Raw genomic sequence first — 24,738 nt, forward strand, 5'->3', positions numbered from 1 at the left:
AAGGGTATGTGTGTGTGTGTGTGTACATTGATGAAAGTTTTTGTCTTTTCCGTGCTCAGAGTTGCTCTCAGATCGGTCCCGAATCGCTCTTAAGCCAAGACTCTTACGTAGAAGTTTTTAAGCTAAATTAGGAGTTTTCTGAGAGGATTCTTTAAGAATATGGGCCCTGATCTCTCTGCAATAATGTAAAATTACAGGGAAATGGGTTAAATTTAGCTGGTTGTTTGATTTCTACTGCATCCAGGACATGCAGGAACTTGACTTAAACCCTTCTGCCTTAGACTGCGCAAACGACCGGAAACATTCAGTTATTTGATTCAGAATGTTTGAATGAAACGATTGTAATGTTGACTTGACACTGACTCAACAAAAGTTGGTGTGTGCTGGTGTTTGTTGAGTCAGAGTAAACTAGCCGAAAGAGTAAAGCGTCTCCTCAGATGACACTGTGCTGTCATTGTGGCTTGATGCATCCATTTAATGTGTTTGGTCTTTTGTGGGAGATCTCTCTGTCGTGCTTTGACCTTGCTATAAAAGAAAAAAGATTATTTTGTTACTAAAATATGAAACCTAAGGCACTTACAGAGCACAAAACATTCACATTGACTTGTAGACTTGTTGGTATTAAAGGAATAGTTCACCCAAAAATGTAAATTCTGTCGTCATTTACTCACCCTCAAACAACATCTTATTGCATTGTGGCAATTGCTCAAGATGATGGGAGACCACCATGTGCAGACAACCTCTCTGCCTGTCTCTAAGTGGGATGTGACCCTTTTCCAAGATTTGTGTGTGTACTCCATTACCCACATCTCCCAACCTGACAGCACATCCCTTCTCGCCCAATTACCCCAGTGTGCAGCAGCCCAGAGGCCTCCAGGACGTCCCAACCGTGAAATCCACTGCTCCAAATTCTATGTCCATCTCTCCCTCTTTTTCTTTTCACGTCTCACTATTATTCTGATGAGATCTACCCTTTATTTATTCCCTCATTTCTGCTGTCCTCATTTGTACAGTCTGTTCTAGTGTTCTGATCGTCTTCCTCTGAATCTTCGGCCACCACATCTGTTGTAACAATTATTCTCAATAGTAGTAATTCAGCTTCACGTCCTCTTGTCTGTTTCTCACCCGTATCTCTCTCTCTCTCTCTCTCTCTCTCTCTCTCTCTCTCTCTCTCTCTCTCTCTCTCTCTCTCTCTCTCTCTCTCTCTCTCTCTCTCTCTCTCGCTCTCTCGCTCTCTCGCTCTCTCGCTCTCTCTCGCTCTCTCTCTCGCGCTCTCTCTCTCTATTCCCTCCTTCGGTACAGATATCCTCCTTGATTATTATGTAGCACACTCCAGTTGGAAATTCTCCACTTAGCCGACACATATAAATTATCCCAATAATTTGCCTGTCAGGGGAAATGGTTAGGCAAAGAAGAACCCGGTGTCTCTATTAAAAGACCTTCAAATGATTTTTCTGTTTGGAGAAAGAAGACACATACCGTATTCACATGAAAATAATAAATATTAAAATTAAAGCTGTAAAAATATTTATTAAAGCTGTGAATAACATTAAAGAATAAAGCTGAAACATTAAATAAAATGACACCGCACATAACAAAATACTTTATATTATTATATGTATACTAATATTTACTAAATTATTAATAGATACTATAATGGTGTATACAAGCTACTAATATAACACTGGCTTAGTATATTACAGTTAGGACTATTTGGCATAAGCAATGTTTATTAGATCAATATTCATTAAACATTTGAATTTATTATTAAAATTATGTTTTTATTTAAAGAATTTTGTTGTTGGTCCAGTTTTATAAAACGAGCTCAAGAACATGGTAACATCTTTGTAACACACGGCTTCTCGTGACTCGTTACTTATTGCTTTATTTTATATTTATTAGTTGTGAAACTAGTAGTTGTTTAAATTACTGAAACCAAGTGATTTTCATGACATTTGGTTCTAGAACATCTACAATACATCCTTTTGCCAATGCAGACAAAAGTGATCAAATATGTGATGTAAACATCAGAGGCATTGTCATGAAGATCAACCTATGTATTATTTTGTTGGCTGTGCTTGTGAATTAACAATCAAACTTCAAGTGTATGATTCTTTGATTCTTGTCATTTCAAATAAGTTGTAAATACATGTTTTCAGCTAAAAATGCATGACAGAAAAATACAACAATTTAGTTGTATTAGTTGCATTTACTAAAATTCCGAAACCTGTAAATATAGTAAATATGAATGGCTAACCTATTTATTTTTATATATTATAATTGAGTTTTTATTTGTCGTTACTGTACTATTGAAAACTGAAATTTCAATTAAAAATGCCTTAGCAATCACCACTAATAAAAATAATCATTTGGCAAGGTATTATTGCACGTACACACACACACACACACACACACACACACACACACACACACACACACACACACACACACACAAATATATTCAGTTCCTATCTAACCCTGTTGCACTTATTTTTACTGCACTGTTCCCTTAGGTTAAATACTGTATCTCTGCACGTACAGTAATTATTCATCCATATCTCTCACCACAGAGAAAAGAACGGACAAGTCTGCTGTTTCTGGTGCCATCCGTCTTCAGATCAGCGTGGAAATTAAGGGAGAAGAGAAAGTGGCCCCCTACCACGTCCAGTACACCTGTCTGCATGAGGTAGAGCAACACCACCAGCTCACGAACACCACAGCATCTGCCTCATGCATTTACATGCACAAATCTGTCATTATCATTCACGGTTTATCATCTACTCAACGATATTTTCATCTCTATTCTTTCTCGTAGAACCTCTTTCATCACATCACAGATGTCCTCGGTCAGGGTGTGGTGAAAATCCCAGAAGCCCGTGGCGATGACGCCTGGAAGGTTTACTTTGACGATGTGCCAGAAGAGATCGTGGATGAGTTTGCAATGCGCTATGGGATTGAATCCATCTACCAAGCCATGACGTATGTATTAGTCCTCCGTCCATACTGTCTTCTATTGTCATCATATTTCTTTCCCCTCATCCACCTATTTTTATTTGCTATATTCATACTAATGTTTAAGTATTTTTTTTTTTTTTTTTTTTAATTCTGTCATTTACTCACAGTTCTAAACCAGTATGACTTTGGTTACTCTTTGAAACACTGAATAAAAGTCTAGGTAACCAAAACTTAGAAGATCCGAAAAGGTACTAAAGGTATCGTAAAATGAATCCATATGAAGTAAGCGGTTTAATCCAAGTTTTGTGAAGAGATACAATCACTTTATATGATGAACAGATTTAAGTTAGGCATTTATTTATAGACATTTCAAATCTAAACTGTGATCGGCACATATACTACATAGAGCTCATCACATATGGTAAACACATAAGCTCAAATATAATGCGTGATGTTCGAGAACCAATGATGTTTGTTTTAGCGTAAGTTTCCATGTTTATAGTATGTGATGTGCTCTATGTATGCGTGTTTATATGTGAATAAAGCCTAAATTCAATCTGTTCATCATATAAAGCTATTGTATCTCTAAAATTCATGGATTCTCACAACACCTTTTATAACCTTTTTGGATCTTCTAAGTTTTGATCTTCAACCTCGTCATGAGGTTGTTAGCTCTTGCGCACGTTATCAGTTTACCTGATAATCGCACAGAAACAATGATTCACAACTAGTTAAGATGGCATTTGTGTGAAATTTTTAGCGTTTGAGAACTACAACTCAAGTATAATAACTTTGACAATCAGTGAAGAATAAATAAATATAGTCGTCATCTCTGTGGCAGTAGCTGGATCTTGGCTAGCAAGGGTAGTAATGAAATGAACTCCTGAGTGCTGCTCGTGTCTGTGGTTGTTAATGGCTTGAGTATGAGTCAGTGTCGATCAGGCGTCAGGAGTGTGAGGAGATGCTCATTAACTGAGCACATTCCTCAAAGCGCACGCAAACGGCCATATTTCACGCCGAATGGTCAGGACAAGGTCAGTTGGAGCAATGGCAGATCCTTCAACCCAGCCAATCAGCAGTCATTTAACTAGGGGTCTCTCAAACAAACCTTTTTGGAGAGCCATTGCCACTGAGTGAGAGCCAAAAGTGTGGAGGTTGTCTCAGTTCAACATTTCATCTTGATGAATTCATTTCACCCAGTTGACTGTATAGCACCCTAACCATCATGGAATTTTATAAGCATTGGTTTTGTAGTAGTGTGATTGTCATTCTTTGCACAAAGCTCACTTACTCTCTGCATCTCTCCTGTCTGTGTGTGTACAGGCACTTTGCATGTCTCTCGTCTAAGTATATGTGTCCTGGTGTCCCTGCTGTGATGAGCACCCTGCTGGCCAACATCAACGCCTACTACGCCCACACCACTGCATCCACCAATGTCTCCGCCAGCGACAGATTTTCCGCATCCAACTTTGGGGTATGTTCAACTATCAAACAATATGCGAGCTGTAAAGAACACACACATACTGTCCATTCTGAAAGTCTGTTCAAGTCCAAGTCTGTCACAAAAACACAGACAAGATTTGACAAAAGCATCTCTAGGGTTGGTTTGTTTATTTACGCATTTATTTAAATTCCTCAGATGCAAAGTAATTAATTCTGGTAGCTTTTTGCAAAGATTAAGTACACTGAAAGGAATTTGGTGTAGGATTTACTTAAAAAAAATTACATATAAACAGCAAGTAACACATTGAATTAAACATCATTTTAAAATAGAAATACTGAAATAGTATTTTCTTGTTAAACATATCTCATATCATATCATGCAATCTTGCAACTTATTTTTTTTTTACATTGCATGTTTATGTTAACTGTCACCAAACTAGAAACACTGGCATCTTGACTCTGTGTGAATTGGGAACATCCTTTGAATAATCAAAAACTGGTCATTTATGCTCTATCAGAGCTTCCACAGAGGATAGACTAGAAGTAAAGCTTGATGGTAACTGTTCAATTTTAGACCAATCTGTGTTAATGCGAAATAATACTTCTAAATGATGGTGGAAGTAGACACAGTTATGGAACAGAAGCAGAAACAACAACAAAAATCGCCATTTCTATTTGGCGTTTGCTTGTTTTACTGCATTTTGTTGATAGAGTTGAAATCTGATAAAGGTTAATGTGTCAGCACTAAACCATTTAACATTCAGGTCATCAACCTGGAAATTTGAAAGACGAAATTGAAAGACCATTTTGAAAATGGAAGTGTCTATTGTGGCAGTCTTTCTTTATCTTGCATTGACAGACCAGTTAAGTAAAGTACCATGGGACACACAATTGTATCACCGTCATGGATTGAACACTTCAGCTAATTGCAAGTTGTAATTATAGCAATATACAGTATACTCTATAGCGTTTGTAAACAACATAGCTCTTACACAAAACCCTAAACATACCCGATAATTTAATAGAAGCAAACGTGAGATAAAAACACATTTGCTGAAGCAACCATGCCATTTTAGGTTGCTTCTACAAGTCTTTGAGCTCTTTTCTCGTGACAAGTTAACTACATCAAAAAAGCCAAACATATGCAGCTGTTTATTTGATGCAAACATCAAAATGTATTATCTAATAATACATATTAGATGTGATAATCTGCCCTTCTGTGAAAAGAAATAAATGTTGTTTGTGTTTTACTGCCTCTAGTGTTCATGTCAGCTGGAAACTGCATTTAATTGTATGTACTATATAGGTATGTTTTGCAGAAATGTAGGTAGAGGCAAGTTTTTCCCAATGAGCCTATGTTGAATTATAGTGTCAAGACAACAATGTCAGTTGTTTAATGTTATTCTTAAGTTGCTGATGAAAAATAAGCTTGTTAATGCCATATTGTCATTAGCACTTAAGAGGGTTAGTTGACAGTCATCATTTACTCAAGCTCATCTCTTTCCATCTGTATGACAACAAAGTGGATGTTGATTCATAATATAAAAGGACACAAAAGGGAAGTAAAGTATCATAATAGTTGCCCATAAGACTGCGTTATACATGTCAAAATGCCTCAATTCAATATGTCCTGTATGGATGCACGATATATCGCCCACCATATCAGTATCGGCTGTTATATGTTTATTTTAATGTTTTAGTTATCGGCCCGATAACAAATTAGCCGAAATGTTGTTCGCTGTTCACCATGATGGTTTTGAATTGCTTGAAATATGATTGAAATCAATTTGAAAAGGAAAAGACAGTTAAGTGCAACATGCAGCTCAATTCTGTCATATAGGCTACATAAAATTATAATGAAAACACCACTGTAAAGGAATGTTGTGAATTCTTTGTACGCGCGTGTTTAAGCGTGTTGTTACAGGATAAGTGCATCCAGAACGGAGTTACACCTTCATGACTATAAGTTTGCTTATGCTTTCTCAGCCTTTTGTTTTGTGCAATTGTAAGTTTTCATTTTGTTTTAATGTGTATATATGTATATATATGATTTATCTAATTTAGGATGTATTTGGTTAAGAATTAACATGGTAAAGCGTGTAAAATTAATTTTAAAAGCACTCCTGACATTCAAACTAGGCTCCCGTACTGTATATGTTTTATTTGTTTTGAAGTGCTTGGGACTTGGCTTTTAATGGTGACATGATTTTTATTTTTGAAATAAACAATATTTATTGGCTTTAATATATAAAGAATTATTAGTAGCGGCCAAGATTTTCATATTGATGCATCCCTACTTGACAATGTCCTGGATGGCTGAAAATCTTGCTTCATATTTCTCTTCTAACAGAAAGAGAGGTTTGTCAAGCTCTTGGATCAGCTGCACAATTCCCTGCGCATTGACCTCTCAATGTATCGCGTGAGTTTTGGTGACTTACTGGCCTTTTCATTTACAACCTATTTTTAGCACATAAGATGGAGATTCTCAGTGTTTGTCTCTACTCTTTCTCAGAACAATTTCCCTGCGAGCAGTAAGGAACGTTTGCAAGACCTCAAATCTACAGTGGACCTCCTGACCAGCATCACCTTCTTCAGGATGAAGGTGAAGAATGACAAGCAAAAAATATTAGAACCAGGTTTTGATTCTCAAGCCTATTTTCCATCAGTGCTTATTTTGTCAGTTATATATACTCTCTACCATCTTACTCTGGACAGGTCCAGGAACTGCAAAGTCCCCCGAGAGCCAGTCAGGTTGTGCGAGACTGTGTCAAAGCCTGCCTCAACTCCACATACGACTACATCTTCAACAACTGTCAAGAGCTGTACAGTCGCCAATATCCTCAAATCGGAGACACGGTTAGACAGTCACTCCTCTTCCACCAACCATTTATACATACAGTTCTCTCAAGATATAAAGCTGAAGAGTGCTATTTCTCTGCCACTAGCGTCACCAAACAGGGTTGAAAAATAAGTTAACAGATCGCCCATTTTGTATATTTTGTATATATGTGGGTTTTTTTCAGCTTTATTTAAAAGAGTGAAAACATTGTTTTAGTGAAAAATAACAACACTGTTTTTAACATTAAAAAGTTAACATTAATGTAATGCAATTTTTTCTACTTTTTAAATGTATTTAACATTTACATTTTTAATAATTTAAAATACTAATTCAAATTTTATTTTAATCTCAGTGTTTCGACAAAAGGATTGGGTGTACTTTTCTTGTGTTCACAAAATGACATGATAATTTTCATTTATATAATAATTATTGTTGTTATTAATATTATTAACAATTATAATAATTAATTAAATAATTATCTTTTACCATGCAAATGATTCATGCATGTTTTTTTTTCAGCATAAGGACGAGTGCACTGCAGAAGATCAGGGCCCGAGCATCAAGAACTTGGACTTCTGGCCCAAACTTATCACCCTCATTGTGTCCATCACTGAGGAGGACCGTAACTCTTACACCCCTGTCCTAAACCAGTGAGTGTGCACACAAACCTATATACACACCTCATTTAACTCTATTGTCCTGCCATCATGTGACTATCTGTTCCTGTTTCTCCACAGGTTTCCTCAGGAACTGAACGTTGGGAAGTTGAGTGCAGAGGTCATGTGGAACCAGTTCTCTCAGGATATGAAATATGCCATGGAAGGTCAGCTACAGTTCTGTCCAATGATTTGGCGTATCAGAGATACCAACTTCTTTAAACTTCAAACTAAAATCTTGTGTGTCATCCTTTCTTTTTGTTTAGCCACCAAATATTGTTCATATTCAATTATTCTTGCTCCATAGAACATGAGAAACACCGACTATGTAAGAGCGCAGACTACATGAACCTGCACTTCAAGGTCAAATGGCTGTATAACGAATATGTGAAGGATTTACCGGCCTTCAAGGGAATTGTGCCCGAATACCCCACGTGAGTGAGCTCTTCATCATCTCAACTACCAAACCAAAAGACGCAAAAACGGTTTTCAATATTTGTTAACATCAGAGGCCAGATTTACTAAAAAGGGCAGATTAGCGTGAAAGTGCAATTCCACAAAAGCGCATATGGGAGTCTTAAAGTTCTGCGCGTGATGATCTGACGACACGCAAATTAAACAACACTAATTCTATAATGACCAATGCAATCTACCAAGAGCAGCGCAAATTAGCGTCTGGTTTAAGAAGTGCTTTTTTTGGCCGTTAAATATCGTCGCAAACATCAGTAAATTGACGAGCTCAAACCTTAGTAAATCACCTTGCATAATTCATTTAAATACTCTCCTCCCATACATTTTGCATCTGAAAGGGAAACTACAAATGCATATGCAATAAGCTCAGCCGCAAAAATAACTGTCCGCGTCTTTCAGCGCAAATTTTTCACTGCATGTTTAGTAAATCCTGACAGTAGTTTTTTAACGGTTTGTGCTATCTGGCTATATGTCTTTTGTTTTCCAGGTGGTTCCAGCAGTTTGTGCTGCAGTGGCTGGATGAGAACGAGGATGTGTCCATGGAGTTCATGCATGGAGCCCTGGAGAGAGATAAAAAAGATGGAGTAAGATGTTTTTCAGTGCAATTTCCCGCTAATAGTCTGTTATCTTTCACAAATTATCACAGAAGTGTTTCTTGGGCTTTATGGTGCTCTTGCGCCCACAATCCGGTCGTTTTGCCTTTCAAAACTGTTGAAGAGTTCAAAAGTTTTGCCACATGCAAGTTTTTTTCAGAGTAATTTTAGATCTTCTGTACAAAAATGAGTTTCTTCCTACTTGGATCAGCTCACCCTTGTGTCTGTATAATGAGGGATTCATCATTCAAATTGTCCAGTAATCGTTATTTGCCCTGACATTTAGCAATTGCTAAATTGAGTGTTAAATTTAGACACAAAACTGAATGGAAATGGCATTTAAATGATGTGCTTCTATCTCCTCTGCAGTTCCAGCAGACGTCAGAGCATGCTCTCTTCTCCTGTTCGGTGGTGGACGTCTTCACCCAGCTCAACCAGAGCTTTGAGATCATCAAGAAACTGGAGTGTCCCGACCCCAAAGTCATGGCCCTCTACAGCCGGCGTTTCGCCAAGGTGGACCAGCGTCCCTCCTAATCTGATTACAAATAGATTCACGTCAGAACAAATGTCGACTGTCAGAGCATTATCTCGTTTCTAGAATTATCTGCGATTTCTGAGAGAATGGCCCATTTTTAGCCAAAGGGCATCTTGGTGCGGAGCAGATGAAGAATATCAATGGAGCAAAAACATTTGTCTGAAAGAATGAGATGCTGTTGTAATCAAATGAAACTGCTTAATGCAGGCCTTTCCATTAAGCTTCAGTCAGTCCCCAGACCAAGTCTCTGATAGAAATGTATAGTCCCCTCAAGAATGTTTATGGGACATGTGGAGAGTTTATTGGGCTGATGTCCAGCAGTTTTATGGTAGCAGGCACAGAGCGCCGAGTGCTGAGATGGCCCCAGAGAGCTTCTACTAGATTTCCTGAAATGCTTTTTCATTTGTTTGGTTGGTAATGCTATTACCAAGACATTTTGACTTCTGAAAAACGTTAAGCTCGGTTCTTATTCCTTTGTCTTCACAGACCATTGACAAAGTCCTCCTGCAGTACAGTGCCATTTTGAAGAAGAGCTTCCCGTCCTATTGTGATAAGGAGAAGATTGTAAGTTGTTCTCTTGGTAGTTGACATTGACATTTCTGTTAGTTTGCTGTCTTTTGTAATACATCTCTCTCTCTTTCTGCTCTTTCATTTGTAAAGTATTCATCATTTGGATTATTTATTATCACATGGTCACTAAATTATAAAACTATCTTTGATTTATTTATTTAAATAAATGTATGTATCTTATTATATAATAAAAATGTAAATAAATATAATAAATACATACAACTTATACTTAAATAAGTTAAATAAGTTAAATAACTAATATAATGTAAATATATGGAATCAAATATATAATATTACATTATATCAGTAATTTTAATACTTAAAATATTTTTAGGGTTTTTAGGTTAAATAAAACATTTTATATTATTTATTTATATATCTTATAAATGCGAAATCTAAAATATGCACAAGTATTACATTTACTGATATAATGTAACTAATAGAATATAAATATATGGAATAAAATATATAAAGTATAATATCATATTAGTTACATTATATTTATAATTTCAATTTTAGGTTAAATAAAAAAAAAAGTTAGTTATTTACATCAATGTTGATATTAAAATATTTAGTCTGCCTCTGTTTGCTTGCATGTCAAGCATATTTTGAGTGCAGGCTAAATTTATATGTTTTTTGTCTTTGTCTTCTTCTAATAAATCTCTCTGTGTCTCTCTGTTTGTCCTCAGCCATGCGTCCTGATGAATAATGTCCAGCAGTTGCGTGTTCAGCTTGAGAAGATGTTTGAATCTATGGGTGCCAAACAGGTAGGAGAGCAGCAGAGAAAGGTGACCTTTCCTAAGCACAGCAGTCATTTGTCTGGGACATCAGAGGACATCAGGGGCCTGTATTCTCTCTCTGCATATTAAGAGAAATCTTTCCCATGTGTATCCGGATGGGCTTGGTGCAGCGTTGTCATCTTGTCATTTAGGTTCCTTTAGGAATTATATAAACATCAAAGTTTTTCACAGCTGTTAATTTTTTTCTTTGATAATATCATTCTACTTAGCTTGTATTGCATTCATTACGGTTTGGCTGATGTTAAAGCAGCATTTGTGTCTTTCCTCATCAGATTGCCTCAGAGGAAGCCAGGGTATGACTAGACCGCTCTAGAATTAGTAGAGTAGTGTTAGTTTTAGCTGTTGTGAATGTGTCAATCTGACGGTTTGAATTTTCTCATAGTTAACATGACAGCAGACTTCAGAAATATATAGCATAAAGCATGTGGTTAACTTTTTTTTTTTTTTTTAAATAAAGTTGGATTCAATAGTGGACCCTGGGGATGAGGTGGAGGAGGAGGAGGTGGGTACACAGAAATGTTGTGTCCCAAAATACACGTATCTGCATGTGTGTTCCTAAAGGCATTTCACTTTTTTTCGTCTGTCATTAATCAGGTTATTGAGGACCATGTGGAAGATGGCAAGGTGGGTACAAGTAGGCTAGTACCTATTGTGCCAGACATTAATAAATAATTTCAGTCCTGGCCACTTTTCCATACTCCATTCTAGTGAAACCATTTACATAGAATTAATATTAGAAAAGATAGTAGTTTTGAATGTAGAGTAGTTGCTTGTGTTGATTATGGAATGTGTGCTTGATTAGAACCCTGATGTCTTGAATCCTGTTGGATCAGATGGCTTAGAATTCGTTTGGTTGTATTCATTTGGGGTGGATGAGAGATTGAGGTTAGCGCGTGTGTGTGTATGTAGTCCTAGTAAATCCTATTTTATGGGAACCAAATGTCCACAAAAAGATAGTAATACCAGTAATGTTTTACCTTGCGGCTTTTTTTTGGTCCCCATGAGTAAAACAGCTTATAAATCATGTTGAATTTATGTTGAATGTTGTTTTTTGAAAATGTAAAAATGCAGAATGTTTTCTGTGGTGGATTGGTTTAGGGTTAGGGGGCAGAATATAGTCATTATGTCTATGGAGAGTCCCCATAAATCATGGAAACCCATGTGTGTGTGTTGTGGCATTAGTTGGAGCCTGTCTCAGGCTGATTAGTTAAGGATTAGTGAAGTCTTGCTTGTGTTTCTGTGCATGAGACAGTGACATCAGCTCTCCATATTGCTGATCTGTTTATTTTCTTTTTGCTTTTTATACGTTTGTTAGATTCGTTGTACGGCAGCATTTAGAAATCCCAGGCAGTTTCAGATTGTTATGGTTGACTAAGTGTAAATTTGTTTGATGGCTCCCCTTTTCTTTGTAAATTTTTATTATTATTATAATTTGTTTATTTTAAAAAGACAATTTAGTGTCTATCATTTGATGTTTTCAAAAACTGTGAATAATTCTCTATATGCATTAGGGTAAGGTAAAAAACGTTTTACTAAAAAAGTAAAATAAAATAAAGTAAAATTCCATAAGAGAAATGGCATAAACTTTTTTTTTTTTTCAGAGAATATATCTTGAATTTAATTAAAAATTTAAGATTTATTAAAGTATATAAAGTTGTTTTTAAATATAAATATCACTAGCTTTTGTCAGAATTGTAAAAAAAACAAAACAAAAAAAAACTATTTGCCAGTAAAAAAAGTAAAACTCATATTTAATTTTCGCATATATTTTCTGAAACATGTTACTAAATCTTATGCAGTTTTACTTCTGAAGTAGGCTATATTTATTAAGTTTTTATAATGTGTAACTGAAAAACAAGTAAAAAATATTTATTTATTTATTTATTTATTATGTAAGATGTTTGTGTTCTTGGCAGTTCTTTATTGCTTAATGATTCTGCTCTATTATAGATATATATTATTTACTTCGCAATAGAAAAACAGTCTTTCTTTCTTTCTTTCTTTCTTTCTTTCTTTCTTTCTTTCTTTCTTTCTTTCTTTCTTTCTTTCTTTCTTTCTTTCTTTCTTTCTTTCATGTGATAGTAGAGCTTAGGTGGTTCTGAAGGAAGCTTGACCCATTTCCTTGTTTTAAGATGTAAAGAAAAAGTGTATCTCAGAAATCAAATGCATCTCAGGTTTACTCTGCAGTGACATCTGCTGGCCAGATTTCTCCACAGCTCTTTGCTTAGGAAGGTGGTACATTATGAGAAGTTCGTATTTTGTATGGGCGTCACACATTAGCTTCAGTACTTCAGTTCTGACTGTATGATCTGGCTTCTGTCCCCAGCTGGAAGAGAGTGAGGATGAGGAGGACGAGTTACAGGAGGTTTGTTATAGGATCATGCGTGCTGGATTCATGGTTGTTTCATCCGTTATTGTCCATTTAATCCAGCAATCTCCCAGACGCCCCGTTCCAGCCCACAGACACGCTGCTGTCCCAGTGCCGGCAGTCTGCCGTGTCTGAACTGTGTGTGAACTCCCATCCGAGCCTCAGCCCCTCCCCTCCTCCCGTGAAGCCTTTAACAGTGGCTCACTGTGACCTTCATTTGTGTCTGTGTCCTGTAGGGGAATTTATTACATTCTCTTCATACCCTCCACCAGAGTCCTGCAACGGGTCGGGTACCCGCATAAAAGTGGCTAAAACGGGTGGATTGTGACATTCCTAAAATTCACGGGCGGGGACGCGGGCGGATAATGAACTCCTTGCGGGCGGGTAGTGGATGAAAAATATGTGCAATATTTGTATGTCTAAATTACCATTACACATATGCAAATATGTGTTTTAGTCAGGCCATCCTTAAAAATATTCTTGTTTGCCGCAACCCGACCGACCCTGTCAATTTAGGGCCGACCCAATTATTATTTTTTTTTTCCTTTTAGTCCGACCGACTTGCCGTTTGTAAACTTGCGTTAAGAATGACAGATTTTTTTTTATTTTTTTTTTACTCTTCAAACAACTAATACAAATGCAATAAAATGATATTAATTATATTTTAGTAAGTATTGTGAATATAAATTGCCCATAGGCCTACATACAAACGTAGGCTACGCTCTTTCTTTTAAATAAAAACCCGTGGCGTCATCTATGATTATAAGGGCTGTAGGCTAGCCTAGAAATCTAGACGCACCCTAGTGGCAGCAAAATGTATTTCGCAGCCAGGTACGTCTAGCAACTCTAAATAAACCTTCTCGCTGCAAAAACCCAGATTGGGTCAGGCCAATCATGTTGTGTATAGAGTAGGCGGGGACGGGCTTAACATACACGACAGAGTTGCGACGGTTACCTGGCTGCTGCTACTTGAAAACAAAGAATGACGGCTGCTGATGGAGAACAACGGTCTTTCGAATCGGCTTTGGCCGCGACTCTGGAGGACTTGGAGTTACGTTTTTCTTTGAGAAAAGAGCAAAGAACGGCACTTAAGTCATTCTTAAAAAAAGGAAGATGTGTTCGTCATTTTGCCGGCCAGATATGGCAAAAGTTGAATCTATCAACTAAGCTCCGCTGTTGGGAAAACGCTCTGGTTGGTTGAAGCGCTGTCCTATTGCGTGCAGAGGGAATTTGAGAGACAGCCGTTTATCCCGCCCCTCGGATTGAGCCGTGACTATGGTGAGTTTCCAGACCTAACATCTTGATGTAGGTCTGGCTTGCCAGGCTAGCTGTAGGCTATATGCGAAATGAAACCGAAATCGCGACACTCAGATCCACGAACCTACAATTAAAACTTTCACAGAGATCTCAAACAGGCATTTAAAACACCAAATATTAAGAATTGGCATATCAAGTAAAATAATATTCGATGATTGATCGAAAATCGTATCTCTCCCCCCACATGCTCACCGGCAACGCTCCGACATTAAATTTCTCTGTACTGCAGGCTAATAGGCCTATGTGTTGTAGCCCAGTCATTAAAAAACGATTTAGTTTCATATTCATGTTTAAATAAAATAATATATTTTTTTAATTTCATGTTGATTATATGAAAAGTGAAAAGCATGAATAAGATAAGATGATCCTGAATATCGGGAGACAAATGGAGTGGGCAGACATGATTTTGACCACTTCATTAAGTTTGTTTTTGTAGAAAGCCTTTCTTTAAAGTGAATTTCGTTTTGTTAATTGTATCTTAATTTTAATCAATGTTTCATCAACCAATTTCCTGGATTTAGTAAATAAGAGGCTAAATATAGCAAGCAATATAATCAGGACACGGAGGCGCCGGCGCGTGAACTGATAATCTCTTAAATGAACCGAAACTCAGCCTACAAGCTACTTGCCTCACAGACCTGAGAAATAGAAAGCATGAAATGTGTACTTTTAAACAAAACAATTCAAAACGAAAGAAAACAGACTGCTCTCTACTTATAATCCGTATGAAATGTGAATTTCTCTCTGGCACGTTCACTACTGCGAAGATCGCGAGTCAGCATCGTCAACTTCATCTTTGACACAGAAAACACTTGTTTATTAATAAACAATTGAAATTATAAGCAAGAATCAATCAATAAATTAATAAGCAAGAATAAATTATATCCTTGATATATTTGACATATTAATAATCATTATATTTCCCAGTTCTTTGTGACCGATTTTACGTGCGTTATTGGCAGCGCACCCTTAGATGTTACATGAACGCGTCACCAACGCTCAATAGATTTTGGCTTGTGTGTGATTTATCGCGGGCACGGGTCGGGTAACGGGCCAAATATTAGCGGGTCTGGGCGGGTGCGGATTTAATTTTGATATTATCACGGGTGACGGGTCGGATCTGGTGCTGAACTTTACGGACGGGGGCGGGTCTCCAAAAATGGACCCGTGCAGGACTCTGCCCTCCACCAAAGATCATCTCAAACCCTCAATCAGATTTTCCAGACTAAATTTCAAATGATAAAATGGAATAAATAATAGCAGGCTTTATATAACAGCTTTTATGTAATGTACACTGCTGTTCAAAAGTTTGGGGTCGGTACGAATATCTTTTTCAAAACCAATTAATACTTGTATTCAGCAAGGATGCATTAAATTGATCAAAATTACAATTAAAGACATTTTATAACATTACAAAAACATTTCTATTTCAAATAAATGCTGTTCTTGTGAACTTTCTATTCAAAAGAATCCTTTAAAAAAAATTATGGTTTCCACAAAAATATTAAGCCGCACAACTGTTGATACATTGATAATAAGAAATGTTTCTTGAGCGTCAAATCATCACATTAGAATGATTCCTGAAGGATCATGGGACAATGAAGACTGGAGTAATGATGCTGAAAATTCTTTAAATTCTGATAATTCATCACAGGAATAAATTACATTTTAACATATATTAAAATAGAAAAGTTATTTTAAAAAAATCCACAATATTTATTTATTTTTACTGTATTTTTGATCAAATAAATGCATACTTGCATAAGAGACTTCTTTCAAAAATATAAAAAATATATTTTTAACAGTAGTTATAATTTCAATTTATATATTTTGTGTAATACACGTATTATACCACTTCTTTATGTATTTAATGTTAAAAATGTATTAATTTCATTACTGTTCAAAAATTGCACGCCTCAAAACCTGAGGTGGACTAAATAATTTGTTGGAAAAAACTAAAATTTGAGTCCCTTATTTTTTTCCCCCTATTTATTCTGTTTTCATATTGAGCCTAATGGAATATCATACATTATATTCACTCTTTTAACCATCACCATAGTGTTGCTCCCTAAACAGCACAGTAATTGTTTTACTATATCTCTATATGAGAGGTGGACCATTAAAGACTTTTTTTTTTCTTAACCTTGCCCATAGATGGAGATCTCAGAGGACAAGGTGTGTATTGAGTCCCTTGAGTCACTTCTTAGAATGTGATTTTGTCCCTGGCTTTTATTTTTTTGTATATTACACATTCAAAAATGAATCCTGATTTGCACTTGGTACTTAATTCTGCAACATTTCTTTATATCTATGAAAAGCCTGAGAAAGCTGACAGGAAGCAGAAGGTGAGGCACAGACTTGCTCATTTAAGCAATCCTTTTAATAGATCCAGATTTTGTCTCAACCTTCCTATTGGTCCAGAAATCAAGCAAAATAACCTTTAATTTTGTTGAAAGAATGAGAGTTAGTGCATTAGCATGACCAAGTCTTGAACATTTCGGGATTGGTTGATTGTGCTAGAGCAACAGCAATTTGGGCCAATAGGACTATTGTATGCAAATTCCCCTGACTTTCATTGCCCATGATTGGGCGAACATGAGTTCAGCAGTATAGAGCGCTGCAGTGTCGACGTATTTTTAGGCCAATCCGGGAAGTTCGCATCACCCTGGTTCCCTCGACAAAAACCCATAGGATTTTTCCATTGGCTTTTGGATTATTGCAATTAATAAGCTCTGTGGCAAAACAAAAGTTTATGATTCTTATACATTTTGTTCACTATGACTATCTTCACAATTAAACAAACCTTTTATGAATTTAAATGCCTAAATACAATCGCCAGAAGTAAAAACTAAACTTAGGCAATTAACGAATTAAACTACGGTCTCATGACTTCAACATCACCATCACTAAGCTCCCGACAACTAACCCTGAAAATATGTGTTAAAATAGTTTGCAAGGGTGCAATTATAAACACAATGTGTGTGTTAAAGCAGAATAGTGAGTAGATGAGTTTATCTGTTTGGCGTGATGATGTGTAATATTCCCGACAATCTCTGTAGTCCCATTTAGACACTTGTTGGCAACCGCCTTTTAAGTAAAGTAAAACCTCAATCTCACATATCACTGATCATTACTGATGTATTTTATGTCATAGAATAAAACATGAAAAAAAAAAAACCTTGCGCTTGTTCACCACAGACTTTATTTCAGGCATTTAACCAAAAAAACATTCAAAAATACCCATTGACTCCAGGACAAGGGAACCGGAAGTGCTGAACTGCAAACTCATTTCTTGGTTTTGGCCTACAAAAATTTGTTGTCCCCTGAAGCACTGTATTGCATCTGCAGTACATGCTACATGCTATAGTCATTACGTACTAATAGTATTCTATTAGTAATAGTAATAGTATCTAGTTCACCAGAAACATTTAACCCATCAGCCCTCCATCCTTTTCAATTCAGCTGATTAGTCTAGTTAATTTATGGGGTTATGACATAATTGTTCAAAATGCATGAGAGTTAAACGTGTTCCTTTACTTTGCTCTTTCTGAAGGTGGTGTACAGCAGTAAACAGGTGGGTTACGCAGCCTGTGCTGTGTTTGTGTGTGTGTTTGAGAGCTCATAAACGGAGCACATATACAATAGAGGACTCCAGTTCTGTCTTTCTTCATTTTCCCCTCTCCTCTCACTGGGACTGTGTGAATTTTCACAGGCTATTCTTGCCCCATCACCGTAAACCATGTTATTTTTCACCCCCTCTGAACTGCCATACCATCAGTGAAGCATTGGGGTTATGAGAATGGTGTTTGTGCACCGGGTGAAATGATGTGACGCTGGAGAGTCACAGAACTAATCTGAGCTGTGTGTGTGTGTCTGCAGCTGGACACCGAGGCCAGTGACATCCTGAATGATCTACAGGTCAAGCTGAACAACGTCCTGGACGAGCTGAGCAGCACATTTGGAAACACGTCAGTGTTTATATATCATATACATATGGGTGAATCACATGAAAAAAGACAGTGCATCCCAAAAATGTTCACCCAAAAATGAAAATTCTGTCATTAATTACTCACCCTCATGTTGTTCCAAACCTGTAAGGCTTTCATTCATCTTCGTAACACAAATGAAGATATTTTTGATGAAATCTGACTGATTTCTGTCCCTCCATTGACAGCTACGCAGAAAAAGTTCCTAAAGAGATCGTAAAACTAATCCATATGAATGAAGCGGTTTAGTCCAAATTGTCTGAAGAGACTCAATCGGTTTATATGATGAAGAGATTGTATTTAGGCTTTTATTCACATATAAACATTCAGAATCAGTGAGGTTCATTCTCGTGTTACGCATCACGTTTGAGCTTCAGCAAGAACCAATGAGGTTCATTCTTGTTACGCATCACGTTTGAGCTTCGGCAAGAACCGATGAGGTTCATTCTCGTGTTACACATCACGTTTGAGCTTCGGCAAGAACCGATGAGGTTCATTCTCGTGTTACGCATCACGTTTGAGCTTCAGCAAGAACCAATGAGGTTCATTCTTGTTACGCATCACGTTTGAGCTTCAGCAAGAACCAATGAGGTTCATTCTTGTTACGCATCACGTTTGAGCTTCTGCAAGAACCAATGAGGTTCATTCTTGTTACGCATCACGTTTGAGCTTCCACAAGAACCAATGAGGTTAATTCTCGTGTTACGCATCACGTTTGAGCTTCACCAAGAACCAATGAGGTTCATTCTTGTTACGCATCACGTTTGAGCTTCTGCAAGAACCAATGTGGTTCATTCTCGTGTTACACATCACGTTTGAGCTTCAGCAAGAACCAATGAGGTTCATTCTCGTGTTACACATCACGTTTGAGCTTCTGCAAGAACCAATGAGGTTCATTCTCGTGTTACGCATCACGTTTGAGCTTCTGCAAGAACCAATGAGGTTCATTCTCGTGTTACACATCACGTTTGAGCTTCAGCAAGAACCAATGAGGTTCATTCTTGTTACGCATCACATTTGAGCTTCTGCAAGAACCAATGAGGTTCATTCTTGTTACACATCACGTTTGAGCTTCCACAAGAACAAATGAGGTTCATTCTCGTGTTACGCATCACATTTGAGCTTCAGTAAGAACCAATGAGGTTCATTCTTGTGTTACACATCACGTTTCAGCTTCGGCAAGAACCAATGAGGTTCATTCTTGTTACGCATCACATTTGAGCTTCTGCAAGAACCAATGAGGTTCATTCTCATGTTACGCATCACATTTGAGCTTCAGTAAGAACCAATGAGGTTCATTCTCGTGTTACGCGGCACGTTTGAGCTTCCACAAGAACCAATGAGGTTCATTCTCGTGTTACACATCATGTTTGAGCTTCTGCAAGAACCAATGAGGTTCATTCTCGTGTTACACATCACATTTGAGCTTCTGCAAGAACCAATGAGGTTCATTCTCATGTTACGCATCACATTTGAGCTTCAGCAAGAACCAATGAGGTTCATTCTTGTTACGCATCACGTTTGAGCTTCTGCAATGAACGAAAGTCTTAAGGGTGTGGAACGATATGAGAGTAAGTAATTAATGACAGAATTAAAATTTTTGAGAGAACTATCCCTTTATTTTCAGCATAAATTAAAGGCAGCACATGAAATACCGCCAAAATGTATAAATACTGCATAGTTTAAATATTTCACAATTGCACTATATTAATTATAATTGGTAGAAAAGTGTGCTTGATGAAATTATTCTATCTCGTATATCTCATTATAAATTATTCTATCTCGTATATCTCATTAATGTGATACAGTATTTTATTTATTTATTTATTTACGCATGAAAAAAAACTGGGTTACACTTTATTTTGTGTCCTTGTTAGTGTAATTATACAAATAAGTACTGAGTAATATTAAGAAACAATTCTAGGTATAGGAATAGGAACAGGGTTCAGTTTAGGGTTAGTTGCACGTAACTATGCATATTTTAATGCTATTACAGTAGTAAGTACATGTAACATGGACACTGTAAATAAAGTGTTACCAAAAACTGTAATACAATGGAATTGGTTTGTTAAAATAAGTATAAACAAAATGTAGTAAAACAAATTCCATGATATAAAATATAGAAATGAATAATAACTATAATCAGAAATAAATTATATTTATTTATCATTATAATTGTTATAGCTTCACTCTTTGTTGAGTAAAGATTAAAAAGTCTTTAATTAATTTAAATGAAAAAGAAGACTTTTGCACTTACTGCAGTCCAGCACGTTTCTTCTTCATGCTAAACTCTGATGTTCCTCTGTAGTTTCCAGAGCCGTATTGATGACTGCATGCGTCAGATGTCCAGTCTGCTGTACCAGATCAAAGGTCCCGTCAGCGCCAACAGCCGTAACCAGGTGGAGGCCGACTCTGATAACATGCTGCGGCCACTGATGGACTTCCTGGATGCAAAGTGAGTGAAAATCCCTCACCTATATAGAAACTACCATTCGTGTACCTGAAACCTCCTCTGATCTGTGTGTATTTGTGAGCAGTTTGATGCTGTTTGCCTCGGTGTGTGAGAAAACTGTGCTGAAGAGAGTGCTGAAGGAGCTGTGGAGGATCGTGATGAACAGTCTTGAGAAGACCATCATCCTTCCTCAGGGCAATGACACCTTTGTAAGACCTGCAAGAGATTCTCACACTTTTTCCAGACAAAGCTGTCTAAATCAAGTGATTTGTTTAGTTTGCCAAGAAATGTTAGAGGGACCCTAAATGCTTAATTTTAAGAGCCAGTGGCTCTGTAGTAGTTATTTTAGACTGAAACCTTTTAAATGCTTCCTGTAAGAAATACATCGTCTTGAAAAGTAAAATGTTAACATGCAAAATCCCTGTTTTACATGTAAAGATTTCCCCAAACACAATGCTGTAACACTTTTATCTCTTTCTGGCAGGGAATGATATTTTCAGCGGCTAAAGAACTGGGTCAGCTCTCCAAACTCAAGGTACCGCTTTAGGCTTGTTTAATCCGGACTGTGATCTCTTTAAACCAGCTCAGAGTTCAGCAAGAGAATATAGATGAAGAGTCTCAATTTAAATCCCATTTACATGTTTATGTATCCTGGTCAGGGCTCAAAAACAAACAAACTTTTAACAGGAAAAACAAAAACAAGTTCAGGTTTAATCCTTCTGAACAGAAACGCTTATTTGAAATGACCATTAACCGGTTAATAATGTTATCTTAGCGTTCTGTTTAATATTTTAATTTGCAGTCAACCAAACATGAATTCAGATAGTACGGCCTATGCAAATGTGACAGTGTGACATCCAACGTGAGTGAAATACCCGCGCTCAGTTGTCAAGTCATCATAGGCAAGTCGCTGACATTAGCTTTTGGATCTCAGGAGTGTTTCCAAGGAAATGTCACTTACCGTTTAAGCATTACAAATAAGTGAAAATGAATAGCAGGTAATATCCAGCATGGTGTGTGTTTTTAAACCAGTGAATGTCGGAGATTTGTGTTTTGTCAGTCATTAGAACGTCTGTATCTGAGGCATTAAATGCATTGCATCACGTTTTCATCAACTTACAAGGTTACCAAGTTGTAACTAAGCGAATGCTCAGTTTTCTGTCATTTAATACATTTAACCCAAATCTTGTAAAAATATTTTTTTTAATGCTATTATGCACTGGCAGTTCATTTTTGTTCTTGTCATTTAAAAAAATATATATATATTTCTTGTATTTGTGGTCATTTAAATGACCACATTGTGACCTTACATTTCGCAAATCTTCTTGTAATTGCAACTTAATTTCTAGTCATTGCAACTTTATTTCTTGTAATTGTTTTTTTCTTGTAACTGTGACTTTATATGCGACAATGTGACCTTGCATATCACAATTGCAATTTTATTTACAACTTTCTTTATTTCTTGTCAACGCAACTTTAATTCTTGTAAATGTGACTTTTCTTGTAATTGTGACTTTATATGGAACAACGTGACCATACATCTGATATTTGCAACTCTATTTATTCCTCATAATTGCAACTTTATTTCTTGTAATTGTGACTTTTTTCTTGTAATTGTGTCTTTTATATGCAACAGTGTGACCTTACATCTCACTGTATTTTCCTTTCTTTCTTTTTTAAACTGTCTCACAATTATTTTTATTTTTTACTCTGAGGCAGAAACGGGTTTCCATAGGTTTCTGATGTCAGAAATCCAAAAACATTAAAACATTACTGCCTCTATTTACAAGTCAATGACATCTATTCAGCATTCAGATACTCCTGTCCATTGAGGTGATAAGAAGGAAACTGTTGTAGAGTTTTGGTTTGCGTCAGAGGTTGTTTTTTGTATTGTGTGGGGGTTTTTTTTAATAGTTTTTGCCTCTACAGGATCACATGTCTGGTGACGCAAAAAGCCTGACGCCCAAGCAGTGCGCGGTCATGGACGTGGCCCTCGATACCATAAAGGTACAAATGATGTTTTCTCTAAAGCTGCTGTAAAGTTCCCTGTTGTTTCAAAATTAATCTTTGGTTATTTACCATCCTCTGCAGCAATACTTCCATGCTGGAGGAAACGGATTGAAGAAGGCCTTCCTGGAGAAGAGTCCGGAACTGTCCTCACTGAGACATGCGCTGTCCCTCTATACCCAGACCACTGACACACTCATCAAGACCTTTGTTACTTCTCAGCATGCTCAAGGTAAACACACATCCACACTATCTTCATAAATATAGCATCATAATAGCAATATTAAAGCAATAGTATGACAATTCAGTCATCATTTGCACATGTTGTTCCAAACCTGTATGACTGACTTACTTCTGTGGAACATAAAAGTTCACACTGTTTTTTTCCATATAATGATATAACTTCAATGATCACTCTCTTATACTGTATCTTCCTATTCATATCTTTTGATATCTTAAAGATTAGTTTAAGCAATGCTTCACTAGGTGTCAGTATTGAGCTGTGGATAACTGTAGATGGGACTCATTTGAATACTTTTTGTACAGAAACCTCTTGATCTCTTCAAGCTTTATCTGTCTCTCACTGCTTAATGTGGCTACTGTCCATGTTTCTCTGTTGTTGTTCTTGTTTTTAATGCTTTGCTTTTGATCGTTGTCTCTTTCACTGCTGCTTCTGCCTGTGTCTCTGCCCCAAGTGCATAATGGGAAGGGTATGAGGATAACACCTAGTGAGAAAATGCCGCCCTCCAGGGGTAGGTCACCACAGACTCCCTGAGACCTGAATACCCTCACAGCCCCCTTCTCCAGATCCGTTCCTACATTTGTTTTTGGGTTCATTTGCCCTCTAATGGGGTGAATCTCACAATCACCATGTCATATTTCATCCAAAACTTAAAATGAACAAAATGTTATTTTGCATGAAGAAAATGAAGCCTATTTTAGGAACATAAAAGACACCATGAAATAGCTCTATGGTTTTTCCCGGTGTTGATGTATTTCCAGGAAGTTGAGATGCAACATTTTTTTAAATGCAGTAGTTAGTAGTACTTGGAAACAAGGAGGCAGGAACAGAGGAGGAGCACATGGCCAACACAAACAAAGACAAGGCCATATGTTCAAGCACAACACAAACATAGAGACATGATACAAAGACAACACAGACAAAGCTGCCAGGGCAGAACCCTGACACTCCCACTGTAATTTAGGCTCTGCGTTCCCTTTGTCATTGTTATCACTTCCTATTTATGAAAATTGGGTTCAGTTGGTACATCTTTCCTCTCTGTTTTTCTAATGCTTAAATTTTTCTTAAAGGGGTCATCGGATGCAAAATTCACTTTCATATGGTGTTTGCTTATAAATGTGTCTTTGCAGTGTGTGGACACAACCACCATACAATGGAAAAAATCCATTCACTCCTTTTTTTTTTAATCCTCAAGAAGTCTAAACACTCTCAATAATCAGGTTGTTTGGATTTTCTGAGCACTATGATGTCATAATATTAGCATATGTCTGCCCTCAGCCATTCGAACACCCCCCATGGAAGAGAGGGGTGGGGTGAGCAGTTGCTCATTATCATTTAAAGAGACATGTACCGAAACAGGTCACTGTGAACAAAGCAGTTTTTGAGGAGGTAAAAAGGGTGTTGTTTTACACAACCATTGAGGAATTTTAACCAAAGTATATTACAAACAAAAAATCATACCAACTTGTAGAAAATGGGCATCTGATGACCCCTTTAAAATCTCC

The 24,738-nt window shown here is 36.9% G+C and overlaps 1 protein-coding gene across 1 annotated transcript in view; it reads left to right on the forward strand.

The window, feature by feature from the left end:
* Positions 1-24,738, forward strand: part of unc13bb (unc-13 homolog Bb (C. elegans)) — a 93,908-nt gene that overhangs the window by 63,992 nt on the left and 5,178 nt on the right. Inside the window, exons 18-36 of the mRNA XM_081354875.1 lie at positions 2,571-2,686; positions 2,816-2,979; positions 4,279-4,429; positions 6,749-6,817; positions 6,911-7,000; positions 7,114-7,254; positions 7,757-7,887; positions 7,975-8,060; positions 8,201-8,327; positions 8,852-8,948; positions 9,327-9,470; positions 9,979-10,056; positions 10,752-10,829; positions 18,427-18,515; positions 20,842-20,988; positions 21,071-21,194; positions 21,470-21,520; positions 22,915-22,992; positions 23,077-23,224. Coding sequence (XP_081211001.1) covers positions 2,571-2,686; positions 2,816-2,979; positions 4,279-4,429; positions 6,749-6,817; positions 6,911-7,000; positions 7,114-7,254; positions 7,757-7,887; positions 7,975-8,060; positions 8,201-8,327; positions 8,852-8,948; positions 9,327-9,470; positions 9,979-10,056; positions 10,752-10,829; positions 18,427-18,515; positions 20,842-20,988; positions 21,071-21,194; positions 21,470-21,520; positions 22,915-22,992; positions 23,077-23,224 — 2,109 coding nt within the window. The remainder of the gene's footprint in view (positions 1-2,570; positions 2,687-2,815; positions 2,980-4,278; positions 4,430-6,748; positions 6,818-6,910; positions 7,001-7,113; positions 7,255-7,756; positions 7,888-7,974; positions 8,061-8,200; positions 8,328-8,851; positions 8,949-9,326; positions 9,471-9,978; positions 10,057-10,751; positions 10,830-18,426; positions 18,516-20,841; positions 20,989-21,070; positions 21,195-21,469; positions 21,521-22,914; positions 22,993-23,076; positions 23,225-24,738) is intronic.

This window comes from Scardinius erythrophthalmus, assembly GCF_964197995.2.
Source record: "Scardinius erythrophthalmus genome assembly, chromosome: 23".
NCBI classification, from domain to species: domain Eukaryota; kingdom Metazoa; phylum Chordata; class Actinopteri; order Cypriniformes; family Leuciscidae; genus Scardinius; species Scardinius erythrophthalmus.